This window comes from Phoxinus phoxinus, assembly GCF_949152265.1.
Source record: "Phoxinus phoxinus genome assembly, chromosome: 20".
NCBI lineage: Eukaryota > Metazoa > Chordata > Actinopteri > Cypriniformes > Leuciscidae > Phoxinus > Phoxinus phoxinus.
The window spans coordinates 3160302-3182221 of record NC_136895.1 but is presented as its reverse complement, the minus strand read 5'-3'; the positions used below and the strand labels follow the sequence as shown (position 1 = coordinate 3182221).

Below are 21920 nucleotides of genomic sequence, written 5' to 3'. Positions count from 1 at the left end.
ATATGTATAGTGATCTATTAAATCAAAAGCTGCACTAAGATCCAGCTTAATTTAAGCTCCTTGATTACCCAGGTCACCAATATGTAACAAATCATTTGTATCCCATTGTAAAGCTGATTCAGTGCTATAGTCCACCCTGAAACCAGACTGAAAAACATCCAGCACTTCATTCTTAGCCAAAAAGGAGCTACTTTCTCCAATATTTTTTAAATACAAGGAAATATGTAATCATAGCAACAGTACACTGCTCGAGTGCTTTCCCTTTAGGATCAGTATCGGACAGTACATTGTGAAAACATAAACAGCCTAATAACACAACACATTTTTTTTTATTAATTACAAATACACCACAAACCCCTATTCACGATAGTTGACAGTTGTGCTAGTGGTAAATAATTCACACCCCTTTCCTAAAGACTCTGGCTTGTGTGTGTGTCAAAGCTCAAGAGTGCAGTGGGTTGAGTCTGGGGTCAGGGGTCAGGGGGAGCCACGTGTCTGCCTGGCATGTGTTCATCTGAGACACAATCTGCCAGTGCTACACAATAGATTGACTAATATATTGACAGAGCCTGTGGTCACTGGTACACTGCTACTGCTATTGTTTATATCACGCAGCCACTTGCAGTTCCTCTAGTGTGGAAAACAAGATATTGATCTCTATCGAGGGCCTTTCCCACATCGAGCGCAGCCATTGTGGTGGTTTCACCGCATGTATTGATATGGCTCACCATGGGCGCTCGTCTGTTACTGGGTAATAGTGCTGTGAGGAAAGAGTCTGACGCACACAGTCCTTCCTGTGCTCATGCACTCGGGCACAAACACTTCAGCATGTTCTCTTTATTTAAACAGAAATATTTAAGAGTCTTGTTTTTCCTTAGGACTTAGTTTGTGCATTCATTTAGTTGGAAAGAAAACTAAAAAAAAACACACCTTATCACATTCGCTTTGGTGCTCAAGTCTCACGGTTTGGTTTAGATATAAAGTACACACTGTTTTACACACATGTCCTATCTGCCCCTGTCATCCCGTCTGAGTTGAGGATCTCACATCTCCAACTCGCCTCAAAGTACAGTAAAAGAACGCTATGTGTCTAGTTCCTCCTGCTGAATTGCACCCAGATGGCTTTGTTTTTTTGCTGCAGATTTTGTTTGTGTGTACACTAAAGATACAGAAAATATGCTGGCAAGAAAACATGTTGAGATATATTAGCTGATTTGGATTTGTACCTGGCGTCTACTGTTTTTGCAGGTGATAAAGCTTAATTTTGCTTGGGTTAGATGGGTTTACTTGTTTAGATATCAAATGCTTCTTCATTTACTCAGACTCAGAATAAGCCCACCAGATAAGCTTAACTCATTTTTATTGACGACTTCCATATGCTTGCAAATTCTGACCTACAGTAAATAGTGCTCATTAAGTTGTACTTGAGGGAAATGTTTAAATCTGTTGTTCTACAGAGTTTGTGCTGACACTGGCAGTTTCAGAAACACCACAGATAGTAAAGATCTGGCTTAAGGGCCTCTAAAAAAGTGTTGATCAGTTATGATACTGCTGTCATTGCAAGTCAGTAATCTTCATGATAAGAAATGCGTGCCAAGTCCCAATTTATATGTCAGTTTAAGGAAAATGTGTTAAATCAATTGTTTTTTATAATAGCCCTGGTTTAAATAAATGCCATTTGGTATCATTGACATGGGGCAATTATTTTTGGCATGCCAACTTTGAAGTTTTAGGGCTTCAATAGAGGGGAAGATATTTGGGAAAGATATTGTTTGGTGTGCTTTTGTGTTTTATGGCAGTGTCCTTTATATGTGAATATTTAGTTAATGTCACTGGAGTCATGTCTACAACCTGAATAACTTGGACACAGTGAAAGGGAGAGGAGAGTCTGGAGAAACCAGGCTAGTAGTGAGTGAATCCCCCAGGGTTCAGTATTGGGTCCTCTATTTATGTGCACTTCATCACAATAGCTGTTGTAAATAAATGTTATTTGGGCCTTTCAAAACCCAAGAGAGTCAGCTATTTCATTCAAATAGTTTAGGAGTATGACAATGATGAGTAAATTAGCCATATAAGAGGTAACCATATACAATATATTATATTATTATTTTCTGTAAGTTCACGTTCTACCGCCCTATATGTTGCTTCACCGAGGTTTAGAAGGGTTCATTATTTCAGGGTTAATTTTCCACATTGCATAAACAAGTATGCAAGAAACAAGCTTCCGGTGTTGGTAATCTGGACAGAAAATGATTGTTGACGGGCTGTGTGGACTGCTATTTCAGGACAGGTGGGTGAGGAACCCCGCGCAGTGCTATCCTGCTTCAGCGGAAGACTTAAATTAACTTCCATTACGTGACTAGCCCTTTAAATCCAATAACCCTTCAGATCTATTGTGGAGGACACCCTACAGATGGCCAGAGTAGAACTGCAGGGTTATACGATACCGGCCCCTAAACCTCCTCAAAATGATTAATAAAACCAGTAGACTTGGCTGCTCTTCCTGTTTACACCTTAACAGAGGTTTCCGCTTACTTTGAGATCTAAAAAGAGAAAGCTTTCACAAAGAAAGAAGGACAGATAGAATAGTCTCTTCTGGCTTGTCCATCAGGGGAACCAATGGTGCTGTGAACAGTCTATTAAAGATACAAGATCACTTAAAATGTTTTTACCTACACACTGGTAACCTGTACTAGCTATAATGTGGTCATAATATTTTCTGTGCTTGCTTCCCTGAGAACAGACTGCTCATATAGTCAGTCCCTCCAAGACTTTGTGTATTCAACCATTGAAAATACATTGCAACACATTATTTGTAATAGCTTGCATTTTTGTCTTATGTACACAATTTTTCACACATTTTTTTTTCTTGCGTGGGGAGAAGCAATTTTAGCTAATCAAAATCCATAAATCTGCCCCCAAACAAACTGCTCAAACTTGTTCAACTGTTCTGTCTGTGTTTTGCAGTGAATTCCATTGTAAATAGTTTCATTATGCTTCTGAACTGTGAGAGAGATACTGCAGGGGAAATGAAACATAGTCTCAGCATTGAATCTGAGGAGGATGTTTTCTGGTCTTTGAAAGATCACACTCCTCTTTAGCTTTTAAAACATTCCCTCTGTCTAGCCATGTTTTGTCTGAAAGTTTCCCATACAGCAGATGCGAACGTTGTTTAAGGGGTCATGAGCTGTAGTATTTGATAATGTTTCCTGGGGTGCACTTATAATGTTAGTATGATATTTACTTAACTTGTCATAATTTAGAAATAAAAGGCATTTTTGCTACCCTGATTTTAGCCTCTGATTTGAACGCTCTGTTTTAAGGGTCGTTTCTGAGATTTCAGTGTGAACATCCACTGCTGTGATTGGCTGTGAGACTTCAGTGTAAACGCCCACTGCTGTGATTGGCTGTGAGACTTCAGTGTAAACGCCCACTAGGGTGATTGGCTGCTGTGAGACTTCAGTGTAAAGCGCCCACCTCTGTGATTGGCTGTGAGACTTCAGTGTAAACGGCCACTGCTGTGATTGGCTGTGAGACTTCAGTGTAAACACCCACTGCTCTGATTGGCTGCTGTGAGACTTCAGTGTAAACGCCCACTGCTGTGATTGGCTGTGAGACTTCAGTGTAAACGCCCACTGCTGTGATTGGCTGTGAGACTTCAGTGTAAACGCCCACTGCTGTGATTGGCTGCTGTGAGACTTCAGTGTAAACGCCCACTGCTGTGATTGGCTGCTGTGAGACTTCAGTGTAAATGCCCACTGCTGTGATTGGCTGTGAGACTTCAGTGTAAATGGCCACTTCTGTGATTGGCTGCTGTGAGACTTCAGTGTAAACGCCCACTGCTGTGATTGGCTGTGAGACTTCAGTGTAAATGGCCACTGCTGTGATTGGCTGCTGTGAGACTTCAGTGTAAACGCCCACTGCTGTGATTGGCTGCTGTGAGACTTCAGTGTAAACGCCCACTGCTGTGATTGGCTGTGAGACTTCAGTGTAAACGGCCACTGCTGTGATTGGCTGTGAGACTTCAGTGTAAACACCCACTGCTCTGATTGGCTGCTGTGAGACTTCAGTGTAAACGCCCACTGCAGTGATTGGCTGTGAGACTTCAGTGTAAACGCCCACTGCTGTGATTGGCTGTGAGACTTCAGTGTAAACGCCCACTGCTGTGATTGGCTGCTGTGAGACTTCAGTGTAAACGCCCACTGCTGTGATTGGCTGCTGTGAGACTTCAGTGTAAATGCCCACTGCTGTGATTGGCTGTGAGACTTCAGTGTAAATGCCCACTGCTGTGATTGGCTGTGAGACTTCAGTGTGAACACCCACTGCTGTGATTGGCTGACATCTTTGCATATAAAATAAGTATTAACATGTGGAACTCCCTCGAAAACTTTTAGCACGCTTTTACCATTACAGCTCCCACGGTTAACTTGATCATTGTTATAAATTATTACGAAAAAATAAGCAATTATATATATATATATATATATATACACACGTACAATACTGATAATAATGTACTGAAATCAAATGAATGCATTAGTTTACAAATCACGCACTATGGTAAAAGCATTTTGAGGTCATAGTATGCAGAAACTATGTGAAAGTATTTCTTTATTAATTGATAATCTGCCCCATAATCATAATTTGTGTGAAACTGAATAAAAGTTAGTGGTGTTTTAACTTTTATTGCCACTAGTGTTCATTTCCGGAAACTGCAGTGATGTTATGTATAGGTCGTATTTTTTTTATTTTTTTTTGCAGAAATGTAGGAAGCAAACTGCACAATATATCAAAACCGATTCCTCAAGCCAGAATGAAGAAGAGATTGAGCTGATGTGTGTTGGCGGGGCTTTGTACGTCAGCTTATTTCATGGTTAAAGCATGAATGCAAAATCATCTGCATGCAACAAACTCTCCTTTGTCCAGTGCTGACATTACAGGTCCAGCATCATATGACACTAACCTATGGTTGTAAAACAATATCTGCTGGCCTAGATTGAGCAACTCTTCAGGTGACGTCTACAGAAGGGACATTTACAGCTCCACTCTATAAAGCTGAACCCTTTCCGCTAATGTTGTCATCCTCTGACAACCAGCTGTGCCCTACTTCCCAACACACTCTCCAATAATCACCAATAGTCCCGCTGGGCCTCCAGTGCCCACAGGATCCAGCTCCATTGAGATGTTTTATTCCTACACATTTCCTCTGATCTATTTTTCTGCACAAGGGTCCATCAGTAAAATGTCACAGGAAATGATGCGCTATTAAACTCACTCTAAATCCGATCGATGTCAAACACTGAGAAAGCATGTTTTTTATTTCTGTTGCTAATTGTTGGGTGTGGCTTAGTTTATCTTTTTAGTTATTGTTTAATTTACATAAACTACCAGTCAAAAGTTTGGTATTGTTCATGCATAATTTCCATCTAGCCGCCTTGAAATTGAAGTTCGAGAGCAACTTGTATGGCAGTGTATCATGTTGATGTAATTTGGCATTAGACACAGTGAGCATCAGAGCTGTCCAGTCTCTCACATCAAAGATGTTCAGAGGATCGTAACACCCTCGTCATTCGGGTCGTGGTCATCCTTTTCTTTCATGCCACAGGAATGGAGCGGTGAAAGCTTGAGGTTTGATTCTGTCTTTGATCAGAAGTGCATGATGTTTTTTATGAAAACGTTACATTGCATCATATGCCTTTTCACGGATGACCTTTTATGTTGTAATGATTTTATAGGAGGGTTCAATAAAAAATGACTTGAATTTGACATGCTGCCCTATGTCAGTACAAATTCAGCAAAAACTGAAATCCAGCTTTATAACCTCTAATCCCGAGTACTTCATTATTCGCTGTGTGGTATTTCTTTCGTAAATGACCATGTTCATGTTTTTAATTGTGGACCAAAAACATCTGTGAAAAATCCCATAGAAATTAAAAGGACGGACCCCAGCTGTCAGAGTTCTGTTTAGAGTTGTCAAAAGTACAAACTTTAATACCATGTAAAAGAAGATTATTTCAAGTTTCAAGTTAAAAATGTTAAAGCAGGCGTCTATCAGCTGATTCCTAATATATCCACTGATAGACGGATCCGCTGATAGACGGATCCTCTGATAGACGGATCCTCTGATAGACGCCTGCTTTTAAACGCTCCCGTGTTTATATGGAAGCGCTCGGTGTGCAACATGTTTTTGAAGCGTTGATCATTGTAGCCAATCACAGACATATATGTTGAGCATGTGAACACAATGGCCAATCAGAGGTGTTTAAGAATCCGTTCAACAGCGCTCAAAATGCTGCGAAATGCTGGTATCGTCACATTTTTAAAATTTCAGTACCGAAATCTGTACTTTTGACAACTCTAGTTCTGTTGGTTTCATTGTGTTTTAGGGTACGTTTACGCGACAACAATGTATTAAAAATTTAAACGTTGTTTTACAGACGGCAATGTTGTCAAAATTATCCCTGTTCACATAGATCCATAAAAACATCTAAAAACGCTGTATTATTCAGCATACGTATAAATGTACATAAAAAGGTGGGTGGGAGAGATGTGACAGTTTTGGTGGACAGGTAGAGCTGGGTGTCCACATAGCAGTGGAAATGGGTGTTAAATTTACGAAAGATATGGCCAAGAGGAAGCAGATAGAGGATGAACAGAAGGAGCCCCAGGACAGAGCCCTGGGGAACACCGGTAGTGACAGGGGATAGCTATGATTTGAAATGTTTGAAATCAGAGCTATCAAAAAAACACATTTTCCATTTCAAGGACTCTCTTTCTACAGCTAAATCCAACTAATTTGCAGATATAATCAGTTCAGGCGAAGGTAACACCAGAACCAATCTATTAGTAGTGTACTTGTAAGTGTGCTATTCTTCTGATCAATCTATTAGTAGTGTACTTGTAAGTGTGCTGTACTTCTGATCAATCTATTATTAGTTTACTTGTAAGTGTGCTGTACTTCTGATCAATCTATTTGTAGTTTACTTGTAAGTGTGCTGTACTTCTGATCAATCTATTTGTAGTTTACTTGTAAGTGTACTATTCTTCTGATCAATCTATTATTAGTCTACTTGTAAGTGTGCTGTACTTCTGATCAATCTATTAGTAGTTTACTTGTAAGTGTGCTATTCTGATCAATCTATTAGTAGTGTACTTGTAAGTGTGCTGTACTTCTGATCAATCTATTAGTAGTGTACTTGTAAGTGTGCTATTCTGATCAATCTATTAGTAGTTCACTAGTAAGTGTGCTGTACTTCTGATCAATCTATTAGTAGTTTACTTGTAAGTGTGCTGTACTTCTGATCAATCTATTATTAGTCTACTTGTAAGTGTGCTTTACTTCTGATGAATCTATTAGTAGTGTACTTGTAAGTGTGCTGTACTTCTGATCAATCTATTAGTAGTTTACTTGTAAGTGTGCTGTACTTCTGATCAATCTATTAGTAGTGTACTTGTAAGTGTGCTGTACTTCTGATCAATCTATTAGTAGTGTACTTGTAAGTGTGCTGTACTTCTGATCAATCTATTAGTAGTTTACTTGTAAGTGTGCTGTACTTCTGATCAATCTATTAGTAGTTTACTTGTAAGTGTGCTGTACTTCTGATTAATCTATTAGTAGTTTACTTGTAAGTATGCTGTGTACTTCTGATCAATCTATTAGTAGTTTACTTGTAAGTGTGCTGTACTTCTGATCAATCTATTATTAGTCTACTTGTAAGTGTGCTTTACTTCTGATGAATCTATTAGTAGTGTACTTGTAAGTGTGCTGTACTTCTGATCAATCTATTAGTAGGTTACTTGTAAGTGTGCTGTACTTCTGATCAATCTATTATTAGTCTACTTGTAAGTGTGCTGTACTTCTGATCTGTCATAATTCAGGGGCGGAAGCAATATGCAAGTTTTAACTCTTTATTTAGTGGTCAGAAGACACAGCAAAACACACGGGTGGGCTGGTGGCGCAGGGACTTGATGGTCAGCGTGGAGGTGAAGACAGGTGACGGTGAATCCAGTGGAGTGAACATCCAACACGACGAACACCACGAAAACACCGAACAGGACACGATCAGGAACTGGAACAGGAACTGGAAGAGCTGACGACGACAAACACTGAGGACACCAAAACCAACGATCTGACAGGGAAAGGAGAGTGCGATGAGTTTATATAGCAGAGATGATTGATGGTAGCTGATGAGGGGAATGAGATCAGGTGGAGAGCTGATTAACAAAACGAGCAGCCACGCCCACTCACACACATCCACACACACAAAACAACAAATACACGAGACACGAAGAAACCAGTGAATTCATGAACCGTGACAGTACCCCCTCTCCTAGGAACGCCTCCTGGCGTCCCCAGACTCCCTTACCTGTCGATTGTAATCATCGATAAGAGAGTGATCCAGGATGTCTCTGGCAGGAACCCAACTCCTCTCCTCCGGACCGTAACCCTCCCAGTCCACCAAGTACTGGAATCCGCGTCCCCTCCGTGGTCAAAACTACCGTGTTACCCTGAGAGGGTGGGAGGGCGGTGATAAAATCTAGAGCGATGTGGGACCAGGGTCTCGAAGGGATCGGCAGCGGTTGAAGGAGCCCATCTGGGGGTCGATTGGAAGTCTTACCAGTGGCACAAACTGAGCAAGCCAAAACAAAACTGTGAACGTCCCGAGCCATACGTGGCCACCAAAATCGTTGCTTAACTAAAGACGTGGTACGACTGACTCCTGGATGACAAGCCACATTGGAACAATGACCCCACTGAATGACGTTGGACCGTAATTGCTCTGGCACAAATAACCGGTTCGGCGGACAACCGGGCGGAGGCGTTACCCCTTCTAAGGCCGTTCTGACCTTCGATTCGACCTCCCATGAGAGTGTGGAGACAATTAGGGACTCCGGAAAAATGCACTCGGGAGTAGACGGGCGATCGGAATGGTCAAAAATACGTGACAAAGAATCGGGCTTGATGTTCTTGGAGCCCGGGCGGTACGAGAGAGTAAAGTCAAAACGTCCGAAAAAAAGTGCCCACCGAGCCTGCCTAGAGTTCAATCTTTTAGCGGTTCTAATGTATTCCAGATTCTTATGATCGGTCCATACGATAAAAGGTACCCCCGACCCTTCTAACCAGTGACGCCACTCTTCCAATGCTAACTTGACTGCCAACAACTCTCTGTTACCAATATCATAATTACGTTCGGCAGGGGACAAACGATGAGACAAAAACGCGCACGGATGCATTCTGTCGTCTGTAGGAGAACGTTGGGATAACACTGCACCTACCCCCACCTCTGACGCGTCGACCTCCACCATGAACTGACGTGATGGATCAGGGGTAACTAGGATGGGGGCTGAAACAAAGCGGCCTTTCAGTTTGGCAAACGCAGCCTCGGCTGCGTCTGACCACCTGAACGTAGTTCTGGGGGAGGTCAAGGCGGTCAGAGGTGAGGCTAGTTGGCTGAAATTGCGAATGAACCGCCGGTAAAAATTGGCGAACCCCAGAAACCTCTGTAGGGCCTTACGGGAATCTGGACTTGGCCAATCCACCACAGCCTTAACCTTCTCAGGATCCATGCGCATCCCCTCAGACGACACAATGTACCCTAAGAAAGGAACAGACTGTGCGTGAAAAGCGCATTTCTCCGCCTTGACAAAAAGACCATTCTCTAACAACCTCTGAAGCACTCGTCTGACGTGCTGAACATGTTCCTGGAGAGACGAAGAAAAAATCAATATGTCATCCAGGTAGACATAAATGAACTGATCGACCATGTCTCTCAGCACGTCATTGACGAGTGCCTGGAAGACTGCTGGACTATTGGACAGCCCGAAAGGCATAACCAAATATTCAAAGTGCCCCCTGGGGGTGTTAAACGCAGTCTTCCATTCATCCCCCTTCCTGATGCGGACCAAATGATAAGCGTTACGTAAGTCCAGTTTTGTGAAGACCGACGCTCCCTGCAACCTCTCGAAGGCTGAAGACATCAACGGCAAAGGATAAGTATTCTTTACCGTGATGTTATTCAGCCCTCGGTAATCAATGCAAGGTCGCAGAGAACCGTCCTTCTTCCCCACAAAAAAGAACCCCGCCCCCGCAGGAGAAGAGGAAGGTCGGATGAATTTGGATGCCAGAGAATCAGAAATATATTTCTCCATGGCCTCCCTCTCGGGAATAGAAAGAGAGTAAAGCTTGCCTTTAGGCGGAGACGTACCTGGCAGTAGATCTATTGCACAGTCATAGGGACGATGCGGAGGGAGAGAAGCAGCCCGAGACTTACTGAACACTTCCTTCAGGTCCAGATACTCCGTGGGCACGTTTGATAAATCCACTGCCTCCTCCTGAAAAGCAGAAACAATAACAGACGGACAGGCAGACGCAAGACAGGACTCATGACAAAAACTGCTCCACTCCAACACTGATCTCTGCTGCCAGTCAATCTTGGGGTTATGCTTGATTAGCCAGGGGTGACCGAGAACGACAGGTGCCAAGGGGGAGTCCAGGATGTAAAACGAGGTAGTCTCTGTGTGATTGCCGGATACAGTGAGTGTAATGGGTCCAGTGGTGAATGCGATGGTGGGAAGGGCTTGACCATTGAGGGCGTGCACAGCAATGGAATGGGTGAGTGGTAACAGGGGAACGTGAATCTTGTGAGCGAATGTGTAGTCCATGAAGTTACCTTCTGCCCCGGAATCCAAAAGTGCAAGACAGTCGTGAGTGTTGGCTGACCATCTAAGTCTTACCGGAAGGAGAGTTGATGTTGATGAGGTCTTCTCAGCGGAGATCCCACCCGACAGTAGCCTCAGATTTACTGCCGGGCTTGCCCTTTTACCGGGCAGTTGTAAGCGAAGTGACCAGCAGTCCCACAGTACAGGCAAAGGCCCTGGGATCTCCGCCTTTCCTTCTCCTCCCGGGAAAGCCGAGCTCGCCCGACCTGCATGGGCTCGTGATCGTAGACGGGGCTGACCGCGTCCCCGCTGCTGGCTTGCGTGGTCTCCACGGTGGTTGAAGGCCGAACCGGTAACTTCATCCGTTCCACACGAGAGAGACGAGAATCCACGCGAAGTGCCAGGTCAATGAGTCCGTTGAGTGTAGCGGGTAAATCCAACGCGTAGATTTCTCTCAGGACGCGGTCAGCCAGCCCATGCAGGAACATGTCCCACTGCGCTTCCTCGTTCCATTGACACTCAGCCGCCAAGGTCCGGAACTCAATGGCATAATCTGATACGGATCTGCTTCCTTGCTTGAGATCCGCCAGGGTTCGTGCTGCTTCTCTTCCCGCGACCGCGCGGTCAAACACCATCTTCATCTCGGCGGCGAGTGTCTGGAATGAGGCACAACACGGATCTTGATTCTCCCACACCGCCGTCCCCCACAGAGCTGCCCTCCCAGTCAGCAGTGTGAGTACAAATGCCACTTTGCTTTGTTCTGTGGCAAAGGTTCTGGGTTGCAGAGAGAAATGCATAGTACAGCGTGTTAGAAAAGCTCTGCAAAAATTCGGCTCACCACTGTAGGGTTCAGGGACCGGTAGACGGGGTTCTGACTGGGAGGCGCTTGATGGTGGAACTGGGGGAGCGGCCGGTGTGGGTGGTGGCGCAGTGGGAGCTTGTAGATGTTGAAGCTGCTGGGTGAGCTCGGACACCTGCGCCACGAGAGCTTGAATGGCCCGACCCGACTCCATAGCTGTCCTCTCTTGAGCCTCTATCCGAGAAATGGTTACTCTGACGAAGTCATCGAGCGAAGAGGATCCACTTGCTGCTCCCATCGTCTGGTCAGATCGTTCTGTCATAATTCAGGGGCGGAAGCAATATGCAAGTTTTAACTCTTTATTTAGTGGTCAGAAGACACAGCAAAACACACGGGTGGGCTGGTGGCGCAGGGACTTGATGGTCAGCGTGGAGGTGAAGACAGGTGACGGTGAATCCAGTGGAGTGAACATCCAACACGACGAACACCACGAAAACACCGAACAGGACACGATCAGGAACTGGAACAGGAACTGGAACAGGAACTGGAAGAGCTGACGACGACAAACACTGAGGACACCAAAACCAACGATCTGACAGGGAAAGGAGAGTGCGATGAGTTTATATAGCAGAGATGATTGATGGTAGCTGATGAGGGGAATGAGATCAGGTGGAGAGCTGATTAACAAAACGAGCAGCCACGCCCACTCACACACATCCACACACACAAAACAACAAATACACGAGACACGAAGAAACCAGTGAATTCATGAACCGTGACATGATCAATCTATTAGTAGTCTACTTGTAAGTGTGCTTTACTTCTGATGAATCTATTAGTAGTGTACTTGTAAGTGTGCTGTACTTCTGATCAATCTATTAGTAGTTTACTTGTAAGTGTGCTGTACTTCTGATCAATCTATTATTAGTCTACTTGTAAGTGTGCTATTCTTCTGATCAATCTATTAGTAGTGTACTTGTAAGTGTGCTGTACTTCTGATCAATCTATTAGTAGTGTACTTGTAAGTGTGCTGTACTTCTGATCAATCTATTAGTAGTCTACTTGTAAGTGTGCTATTCTGATCAATCTATTAGTAGTTTACTTGTAAGTGTGCTGTACTTCTGATCAATCTATTAGTAGTTTACTTGTAAGTGTGCTGTACTTCTGATCAATCTATTAGTAGTCTACTTGTAAGTGTGCTGTACTTCTGATCAATCTATTATTAGTGTACTTGTAAGTGTGCTGTACTTCTGATCAATCTATTAGTAGTCTACTTGTAAGTGTGCTGTACTTCTGATCAATCTATTAGTAGTTTACTTGTAAGTGTGCTGTACTTCTGATCAATCTATTATTAGTTTACTTGTAAGTGTGCTTTACTTCTGATGAATCTATTAGTAGTGTACTTGTAAGTGTGCTGTACTTCTGATCAATCTATTAGTAGTCTACTTGTAAGTGTGCTGTACTTCTGATCAATCTATTAGTAGTTTACTTGTAAGTGTGCTTTACTTCTGATGAATCTATTATTAGTCTACTTGTAAGTGTATAGGCTACTATATGAAGAATGATGGTAAATGCTGCATTTATGCTTTTTTCTGGGTGGTTAGCGTTTCCTTTTATGAAATTTTTAATAAGACTAATTTCAGGAAGTAAAAGTACTAATATATTAAACCTCGGCCTGTGGTTTTGTCTTGGTCTGCAAAACTGTCACTGCATTAATGGCCACAGAATGAAGCTTTAGTCCTCGAGCTTGTTCAGTCTGTGGGCATGTGTGCAGGAGCTGCTGTGGACAGATGAACATGTCCCGAGGTCAGCAGCAGGAGGTGCACCTCGCTGAGTGAGCGCTCAAGTGTGTTTGTTCACCATCAAGTCTGGCTACGGTTCAGCTGAGCGCCTTCTGCACCTCCTCATGACTGACAGCAGCACAATCACAGGAACACTACCAAACCTGTGGATCCGGGCCTGTGTTCTGCTCATGCTCACTGGAACACACTCACTGAAGACTGACTGCGCATTTACTGACTCCACAGCACCAGATCAGGCTCAGAGATCGGTTATGATTGATTATTATTATTAATTATAATATAATCATCCTAAACATGAAAAAACGTTTACATTTAAAATATAAAGTGTGTAAATCTCCCAGGCCACTGACCTCATCATTCAAAAAAATAGCAGCCAATAACAATTATAATATTTGTATGCAGCATTATGGTCTTTATGGTTGGTTTATTAATGATCTAGTTTATAGAAAAGTCTCACTCAACTGCCTGCTGCCTATAGGTTTATCCCATAGTTACCTATCTCCCATATATCTATTGTTTGCAGATGACGTTAATGAAGAAAAATATAAATTCCCAGAGTTTTATTGAGCTCCTTCCCGGCCAGTAGTTTATCATCAGATCCCCGATGCGGTTTGAGTGAGAGATCGTTCTCGCCGTGCGCGTTCACGCTGCGCGCGCAGCTGAAGTGGAACTTTACCAGCTCTCGCAGATGACGCACACACACACACACCACACGGATGCAGGAGTCTCTTTCGCTCGGGGATGCCTCTGTAGTCCGCGCTCCGCAGAGCGGGCGTGCATCGCGTGCGACTCTCCGCGGGGCGTCAGCATGGTGGCGAAGGATGACCCGATACACCTGATGATCAGACGCGCGACCTGCAGCGTGGACGAGCCGAGCGCCCGCGGCCGAGGCGCGCGCGGAGAGCTGGAGGTACACTTATTCAACGCTGTGAATGACGCCAGTTATTCTTGTAAATATGAATTCAGAGTAATTAGTATTTATAACCCTAGAATATAGCCTACATTATTCACGAGCAAGCATTTTTATTCATAAAACTTAACTTAACATAACATAAAAGGTTCATAAAACCTAGCATTGTTGTGGCTTCTTAAAAGTTGTATTTGTTTACATGCTCTTCTTTAAGAGCGTTATGTGGATTGTTTTGATTATTGCTAAATAGTCCTTAAAAATGATCTTGGTTATGTGACCGCTTGAGAACACATAAAGGGAACTGTCCATGTAATCATTTTGCAAACATTATGGGAGATACTTGTGTAATCGTTTAATAAAGTTAGACTAACATACAATTAAAATTGATTAGAAAAGCATTCATGAATGATGTAGTACTGTATAAATAACGTTTTTGTGCTAACATTTATAGAACGTTATTAAGACCATGATTAGGCTACTTTAAAAGTATGTTTATTATGCCATGGTACATTTGTTGATATTGTTGAGAGAAACCTTGAAGTTCCCTGTTAGCTGTTAGTCCCTGCTTCTCTAATCTGAGGTGTGTGTGTGTGTGTGTGTGTGTGTGTGTGTGTGTGTGTGTGTGTGCGTGTGCGTGTGTGTGTGTGTGTGTGTGGCTTCTTCTGATGTGTTTTTGCTCATGTTTCTGCTGTGTTGTGTGTCCTGAAGTCACCCACTGCTTGTCGAGACATCACGATGTGTGTGCTGTGCTGATATCTTTATCTTCCTCTCCTGTTGTTTGTAGTTTGTTTTTGAGTTACAAACTTAGCTTTTAATGTGAAGTCAGCTAAACAGCTATAGTGACCCAAAGAGCTGACACAGAGTCTGGTTGTGATAAGAATGACTGGACAAAAAACATGAAATTAAAAAATGACCGGAAAGCCATGGTCTGTGCTGTGGTGTTTTAGGCACGGGATAATTATGCAAGTAAACTTTCTGTTGCCCTGTTGACTGCACATACAGCTCATACAGTACATACTGCACATACAGTACATACAGCTCATACAGTACATACAGCACAATGTGCTCAATTTGGGTGATTTTTGTTGTTGTTCTTTTTAAATAAATCTTTCAACTTTCAATCAGACTGTCTTGCAGTCTTTGGTCTGAATCATGGACTGAATCAGTCAAACTCACTGAATCCGTGCAGGTGACTCATTCGCTCACTGAATCAGTGCAGGTGACTCATTCGCTCACTGAATCAGTGCAGGTGACTCATTCGCTCACTGAATCAGTGCAGGTGACTCATTCGCTCACTGAATCAGTGCAGGTGACTCATTCGCTCACTGAATCAGTGCAGGTGACTCATTCGCTCACTGAATCAGTGCAGGTGACTCATTCGCTCACTGAATCAGTGCAGGTGACTCATTCGCTCACTGAATCAGTGCAGGTGACTCATTCGCTCACTGAATCCATGCAGTTGACTCATTCGCTCACTGAATCAGTGCAGGTGATCCCGAGCCCGACTGACCAGAACCCCACTGACCCGAGCCTGACTGACCCGAGCCTGACTGACCCGAGCTCTGGTCCACCTTTTCCAAGCGGCCAGGGACGGTTAAACCAACGCGGTACGGAGCGATCACACTAGTCAAACAAACCAGACTTTGGGAGTCAAGCGTGCTCGGGCTCGGTTCAGATCGCCTAGTGTGAGTACACCCTTAAAGGTTCCTAATTCTGCTCTGATTGGCCAGACAGCTCAGTCTGTTGTGATTGGTCTACCGCTTACAGTGCGCGTTTGGAAAAATGGCCATTACCATAACTGAACTTCAGCTCCGGAGGCTTCCTACAGCTCAGCGATTGCACGCACTGCAAAGACAGTAATGATGGCATTGATTTTACCATATCAATCTGAGTCCGAAGATGAAACATTAGATGAACTAGTTATTCAACCCCGACCTCCATCGCAAGCACGACTCGGAAATTCTTAATACGAATTCAACGTGTCCTTCTCAGGTGTGCGCTGGTCCGACACCGGATCATTAACACTAACTCAGAGTATCTCACCCCGTGGACGCTCTAGTCTTCCATCACTGGCACTGTCTCTGCGGGGTCTCTTGAGTACTTCTGTTCCTCAGCTCAATATCTATATCTAAAACATCTGCACTGAGATCTTTAAAACATTGCAGATCGTTTACATTCACAAACCTCTATATTACACACTGCATGAAAGGGAATATCTGAAAATAGGGGCTCTTTAATGTCAGAATGAGTGTTCAATAATCATTCTATAGATGTAAGCAATTAAAACTCATAGGAAGTCCATCAACACAGGGGAAAACAGCACAGAATACTGAATAAATGAACGAGTGGGTGTATAGTGTCCCACTTTCAGATGTGAGGGTGAAATGAAATATCCTCTGCGCTGTAAGCTGTCGTCTCTGGTGTCGCTTGTGCTTTTCAATATGATGATTGACTGCAGAAAAGGAAAGCTGTGTTACTGATACATCTATGATGTGAAATCGCAAGGTAGTTGCGAAATCCCAAATTTTACTTTCCGTCACTTACAGAAACGGACATTATAGATCAAATTTGGTCAGTTAAACTCACAGCCGAAACATTTCATAGAGAAAACAATCCCTAGAAAAATGCATAATGTCCTGGCAGAGAAGTTTACGGCATTTCCTTCTGCCTTAAAGGAACACTCCGACTTTTTGGGACTTTAGCCTATTCACCTTATCCCCAGAGTTAGATAAGTCCATACATAGCTGTTTCATCTCCGTGCGCGCTATAAGTCTGTTTGACGCACCCACCGCAGCACCTGAGACGTCACGCTGGTTTTGTTGACAGAAGAAACAACGGCGCGTCTCAGGTGCTGCGGTTATCACTCCGCCCAAGTAGCAGTGCTTCGCCTTCAGAGAATATAGTTCCCAGTATTTATACGGTTAAAATATGTCTGTGTCTCATGCGACTTTGTTTTTTGTACACTCTGTGACTATACAAACCACAACATGTAAATAGGAAAATGTTTGCGTTATTTTGTCACTTATTTGGATTAGTATGCTAGCTGCAACCTTTCACATCCAGTCTTTGTGCTAAGTTAGGCTAGCGGTGGGTGCGTCAAACAGACTTATAGCACGCACGGAGATGAAAAAGGTATGTATGGACTTATCTAACTCTGGGGGATAAGGTGAATAGGCTAAAGTCCCCAAAAGTCAGAGTGTTCCTTTAACACACAGTGAAATGTGAGTGTGTGTAAAACACCTGTGAAAACTCAATACAGAACATTACTTTATATACAATTATTTTAACACAGAACTTTGAGCCTTTTTACAGATTGTTATGAATACTTAATGTTAAAACTCTTCAGAATTACAGTCCAAACTCCGATTTCTCAGGACTTTTGGGTCAGCCAGGGAATAATTTCCGTGTTGGTGGCGCTCCCAGAACACAGCAGACGACGGTGTCGAGCCCTCGCTCCTCATGCTTTCATCTTAATGACAGAAGCTCCTGTGAACATCTGCAGCCTCTCTTTGATGGAGTCTGGTGGGCTTGTCTGATCTTCTGGCATCCATGAGAACTGCTTTTAGTTTTATGGATGCAGTAATAATATGTGTTCTGTAAGTCGTCTACTTTGTTCTGAAACCGAGTGATCTGCCTTCCTAGAGAGCGTTCTGCGGCATCATACAGACATGAAAGCTGTTCCCTAAGGAAAGCGAGGTATTCTGCCTTCTAAGACTCCCCGTTTTGGCCAGCTTCTGAAGATGCGATGCACAATATATCAGCCACCATATCGGTCGATATATACCGGTATTCATTTTTAATGTTATCGGTATCGGCCCAATAAAAAAACTCTCCCCGGTATATTAAAGTCGATAAATAATGGATTATTTCCTTCAGCTGAGACACTTCAGATGTTCAACATCATGGGTTTGAATTGCTTGAAATATGATTGGAATCACTTCAGAAAGGAAAATACTGTAAAGTGCAACACTAGTCTGTCATATAGTCCACATAAAATTATAACAAGAACATTGTAATTGTGTGCTTGGGACATGGAATTTAATGGCGAGACTTTTGTTTTTGTAATCAGGCTCTCAAAAATTATATAAAAACTCGGATTTATATTTATTGGCCAATATATATTGGTTATTGGCTTTTAAATATAAAGAATTATCGGCATCGGCCAAATATTTTATATCGGTGCATCCCTAGCGATCACATTCGGAAAATGTCATGGGCAATAAAGGTCGATTGTCAGTAGGGTAGCAAAGAATGAAGCAAATTTTTCTGAGCCACTTGCAAGACAAAAGTGTTTACACAATACAAATTGTTTAATTGTTTAAATTTAGCAATGCTCTGTTAAGATTAAAGTGATTTCACCAAGTGCAATGCTGAATGCTGTTCCAGGATCGACAAAATATGTTGACCAAGAAACGCATCTAACTCCGCAAAATCCCGGTGACCGAGAGTGTGATGATGTCCATAAGGTTGGGTATAACTTATAGATGCAGCTATAAGTCAGTAAATTATGTGGTTGGGTATATTCAGTTTAGCAGACATAATGAACATGTTAGTAAATGATTACAGCTTGTGATCATAAGGATTATTATATAAGGATTATATTGGACAGTTTAGTATGTCGATCTGTAGTTGGCGTACTCTGAAGTCTCCACAGAGGCTGGACCTGGACCGTCTGCGTGGGGAAATCTTTCACGATATTCAACCACACTTTAAAGTCCCGCTGAAGTGTGTTGGAGCGCGCAGCTTTGTTTGATGCGTTGACGTGATTTCCGCTGAGGCGGGACATATTGAGTGGCTCCTCCCCCTTTTCAAACAGCCAATAGCGTTTAGTTTCCATCACAGACTGAGTCGTACTTGACAGCAAATGGACGCGAATCCGAGCGCTGATGATACACTGGATTCAATAGTAGAGGAGTGAATAAATTAACCAACGTACAGTTGTGTAAGAAATTATAGTCTGCCCCGATCCAACTTCCACTCCAATATATACATTTATATCAAAATGTTCCTTCACTTAAAAGAGCTTAATTATCATATAGAGACAATTACATCCAATCTCAGTAATATGTATAATTGATAATTGTATCACAGAGGGCAACCAACAACCATTACAGGGACTTCAAATAGCTTGTCACCTTAAACATTTGACCATTCTGATTTCATTTACATTAAGAGTTGACCATTTGGGTTGATTACATCCTGAACAAATGGTAATCAATTGTAGAATGGGAGTGGGTGTCTCAACATCATTAACATACAGACCACAGCTGTTACAATGAGAGCAACTTCATTTACATTAACAGGATAAAAGGTTTGAAATTTGGATGTTCTGGATTCATTCTGACGCCGGTGAACCCAAGGTGCTTTTGTGTACCTTGCCACTGCTATGCTGTAATAAACGTAATTTTTTGAGATCTTCGACGTCCACATCATTTTTTCTTACAGTTGGAAAACAGTATAAAACTCGAGAGAACACACAGTGCCGCTCATATTACTGTCAACGGTAGTGATGACCGGTTCGTGAATGAATCGTTCTTTTGAACCGGTTCTTTTTAGTGAACCAGTTCACCAAATCAAACTGAATCGTTCAAATGAGTTTGCGTCTTGAGTCAGCACTGATCCACAGTTTTCTAAAGTTACTCGCTCTCGGACGTGCTGGCAGTCCCTCCTAGTCAAAATAAACCAATGTGTTACTCCAGTACCTCCAGCAGGGGCCTGTTTCAGAAAGGAGGTTAAGTGAAAACTCTGAGTATGTTAACCCTGAAATGAGGGAAACTCTGGGTTTTCCGTTTCAGAATGGGAGGTATATCAAACCCGAGAAAGCAGAGTAAGTCAAGCCCGTTTCTGAAAGAGAGGTAACTTATACTCAGAGTCAGTTACCATGGCAACTTACTCTGTGAACCTAACCTGGTCGGGAGCAGGTTTTCTTCGGTAAACCCAGAGTTTCTTGCGGTCTCCTCCCCTTTTTTAAAGAGGAAGCGGTGTTTAAACACTTCATTCATTCTTTCTGTACATTTATTTAGTGCTGTTTTTTCCGCTGTTTTAAAAAAGAAATTAATAAGATGAAGTATATTTAACGTTAACTCTTTAACTGGCAACTGAAAATACAGTACATTAGAGTTACATCATGCAGTTCTAAACAAATTCTACAGAATTAAACTGTGGCATTTACTGAAAATCACTTGGGGGATAAGAATGTCCTTTTATACTTAGATATAAACTTCGATTCTATAGGCTACGCCACATAAAAATGTGAATGTGTAGATTGTCTGATGTGTAGACACATAATATTAACATTACCCTGTATGCCGCTCTGTGGCGCAGTTTCTTCATACCCATCATCCTGTGAAGATGAGCATTTGTACACTTTATAACACTATTTGTCATCATTTCTGGTGTATTGAGTAGGCAACTTACAACTGTCTGGGGTTCTGTTGGGACATGAGGCTCCAAAAGACAGATATTAGTCTCTAGATAGATATTAGTCCCAATAGATATCAGAATCTATTGGGAGTGGGTCCAACGAAAAACCCAACCCAAAGTAAAATAAATGGAAATATCAAAAATACCCTATAAAACCCTAATAATGTAATATGTCAAATGTTTGTAAAGTCAGATAGCATACACCCATGATATGCTCAAGCCTTACCTGATTGAATTATGTTTTTATATATTTTTTATTTTCAGCTGCTGCCACATTCTTTTAATGCCTGCAGTCAAGAAAATTAAAATTAGGTTGAATAACTGTTCTTCCAGTTTCACCTGATATTATAACAGTTACTCTAAAATAGTAATTAATTACTACCTACAAATGACATCTTCAACAGTGTAATTAGATTAATGTAATAATTACTATCTTTAGAAAGTATTGGTCTACTTATTATTAATTACTAAGTCCCATATCAACCTCAACCACTTGAACAATACAATGAGGAGAGACAAGAAACTGCACTTTTAATACTTTCAAAATAAACAATATACAATTGCATGAATTATTCTTGAATTGACCAAAGTGTGTAGAGGGAGAAGGTTACATTCAAAATATACCTTTTAAAAATGTATGTTAAATCCACTGTTGTTTTATACAGAATTGTTCTATAGTCTATGCAGTAGCCTATTTAATGTAATTACATCATATTTTATTTTAAATTACAGAAGAATTAAGAGTAATCCCTTTAATTAAATTACAATATTTAGATTACATGGTAATTAATTACACCCAACACTGTAATTCCTCTTTGTGTCTGGCGCTGTTGCCATGGTGACTCATAATATCTGCGCTCCATTGATAATGGCTTTTTATAGTTGTGGTGCACGCGCTTAACTCAGAGTCAGTCAACTTAGAGTTGATTGAATTAACTAATTTCAGCTGATCTGAAACCGAAAACTCAGAGTTTCCCATCTCAGGGTAAGTCAACTCAGAGTTCAAGTTTTAACTCAGAGTTGGTTGAACCTCCTTATTGAAACAGGCCCCAGCTCACTGAGACATGCTGAGCTGAGAGAACCGATGAGCAGCTGACACTGAGCATGCGTGGGCTGCCGAACGCACCGGTACAGCCACGCTCGCTTCGGCCAGCTGGTGTTTATAGCAGAGGGGGCGGAGCTTTAGATTATAGAGAGCATTTGATTGGACAGAAGATGTGATGAGAAGCTGATGTCATAAAAATCCCTGATCCATTTTAGCGGATCCATTTTTTTAATGCTTATATCTCTTAAATGTGAACCGTGTCATTAGCCGCATTTCCATTAC

General features: G+C 42.2%; 1 protein-coding gene across 3 annotated transcripts in view; it reads left to right on the top strand.

Moving 5' to 3' along the window:
- The window catches only part of arhgef3 (Rho guanine nucleotide exchange factor (GEF) 3), a 102739-nt gene that overhangs the window by 46935 nt on the left and 33884 nt on the right, over nucleotides 1-21920 (top strand). Inside the window, exon 1 of one of the 3 annotated variants that reach the window (XM_079594002.1) lies at nucleotides 13835-14170. The exons of the other annotated variants lie outside the window; for them this stretch is intronic. Coding sequence (XP_079450128.1) covers nucleotides 13949-14170 — 222 coding nt within the window. The 5' untranslated portion in view covers nucleotides 13835-13948. Of the gene's footprint in view, nucleotides 1-13834; nucleotides 14171-21920 lie in introns of those variants that run through there. 3 annotated transcript variants of the gene reach the window in all.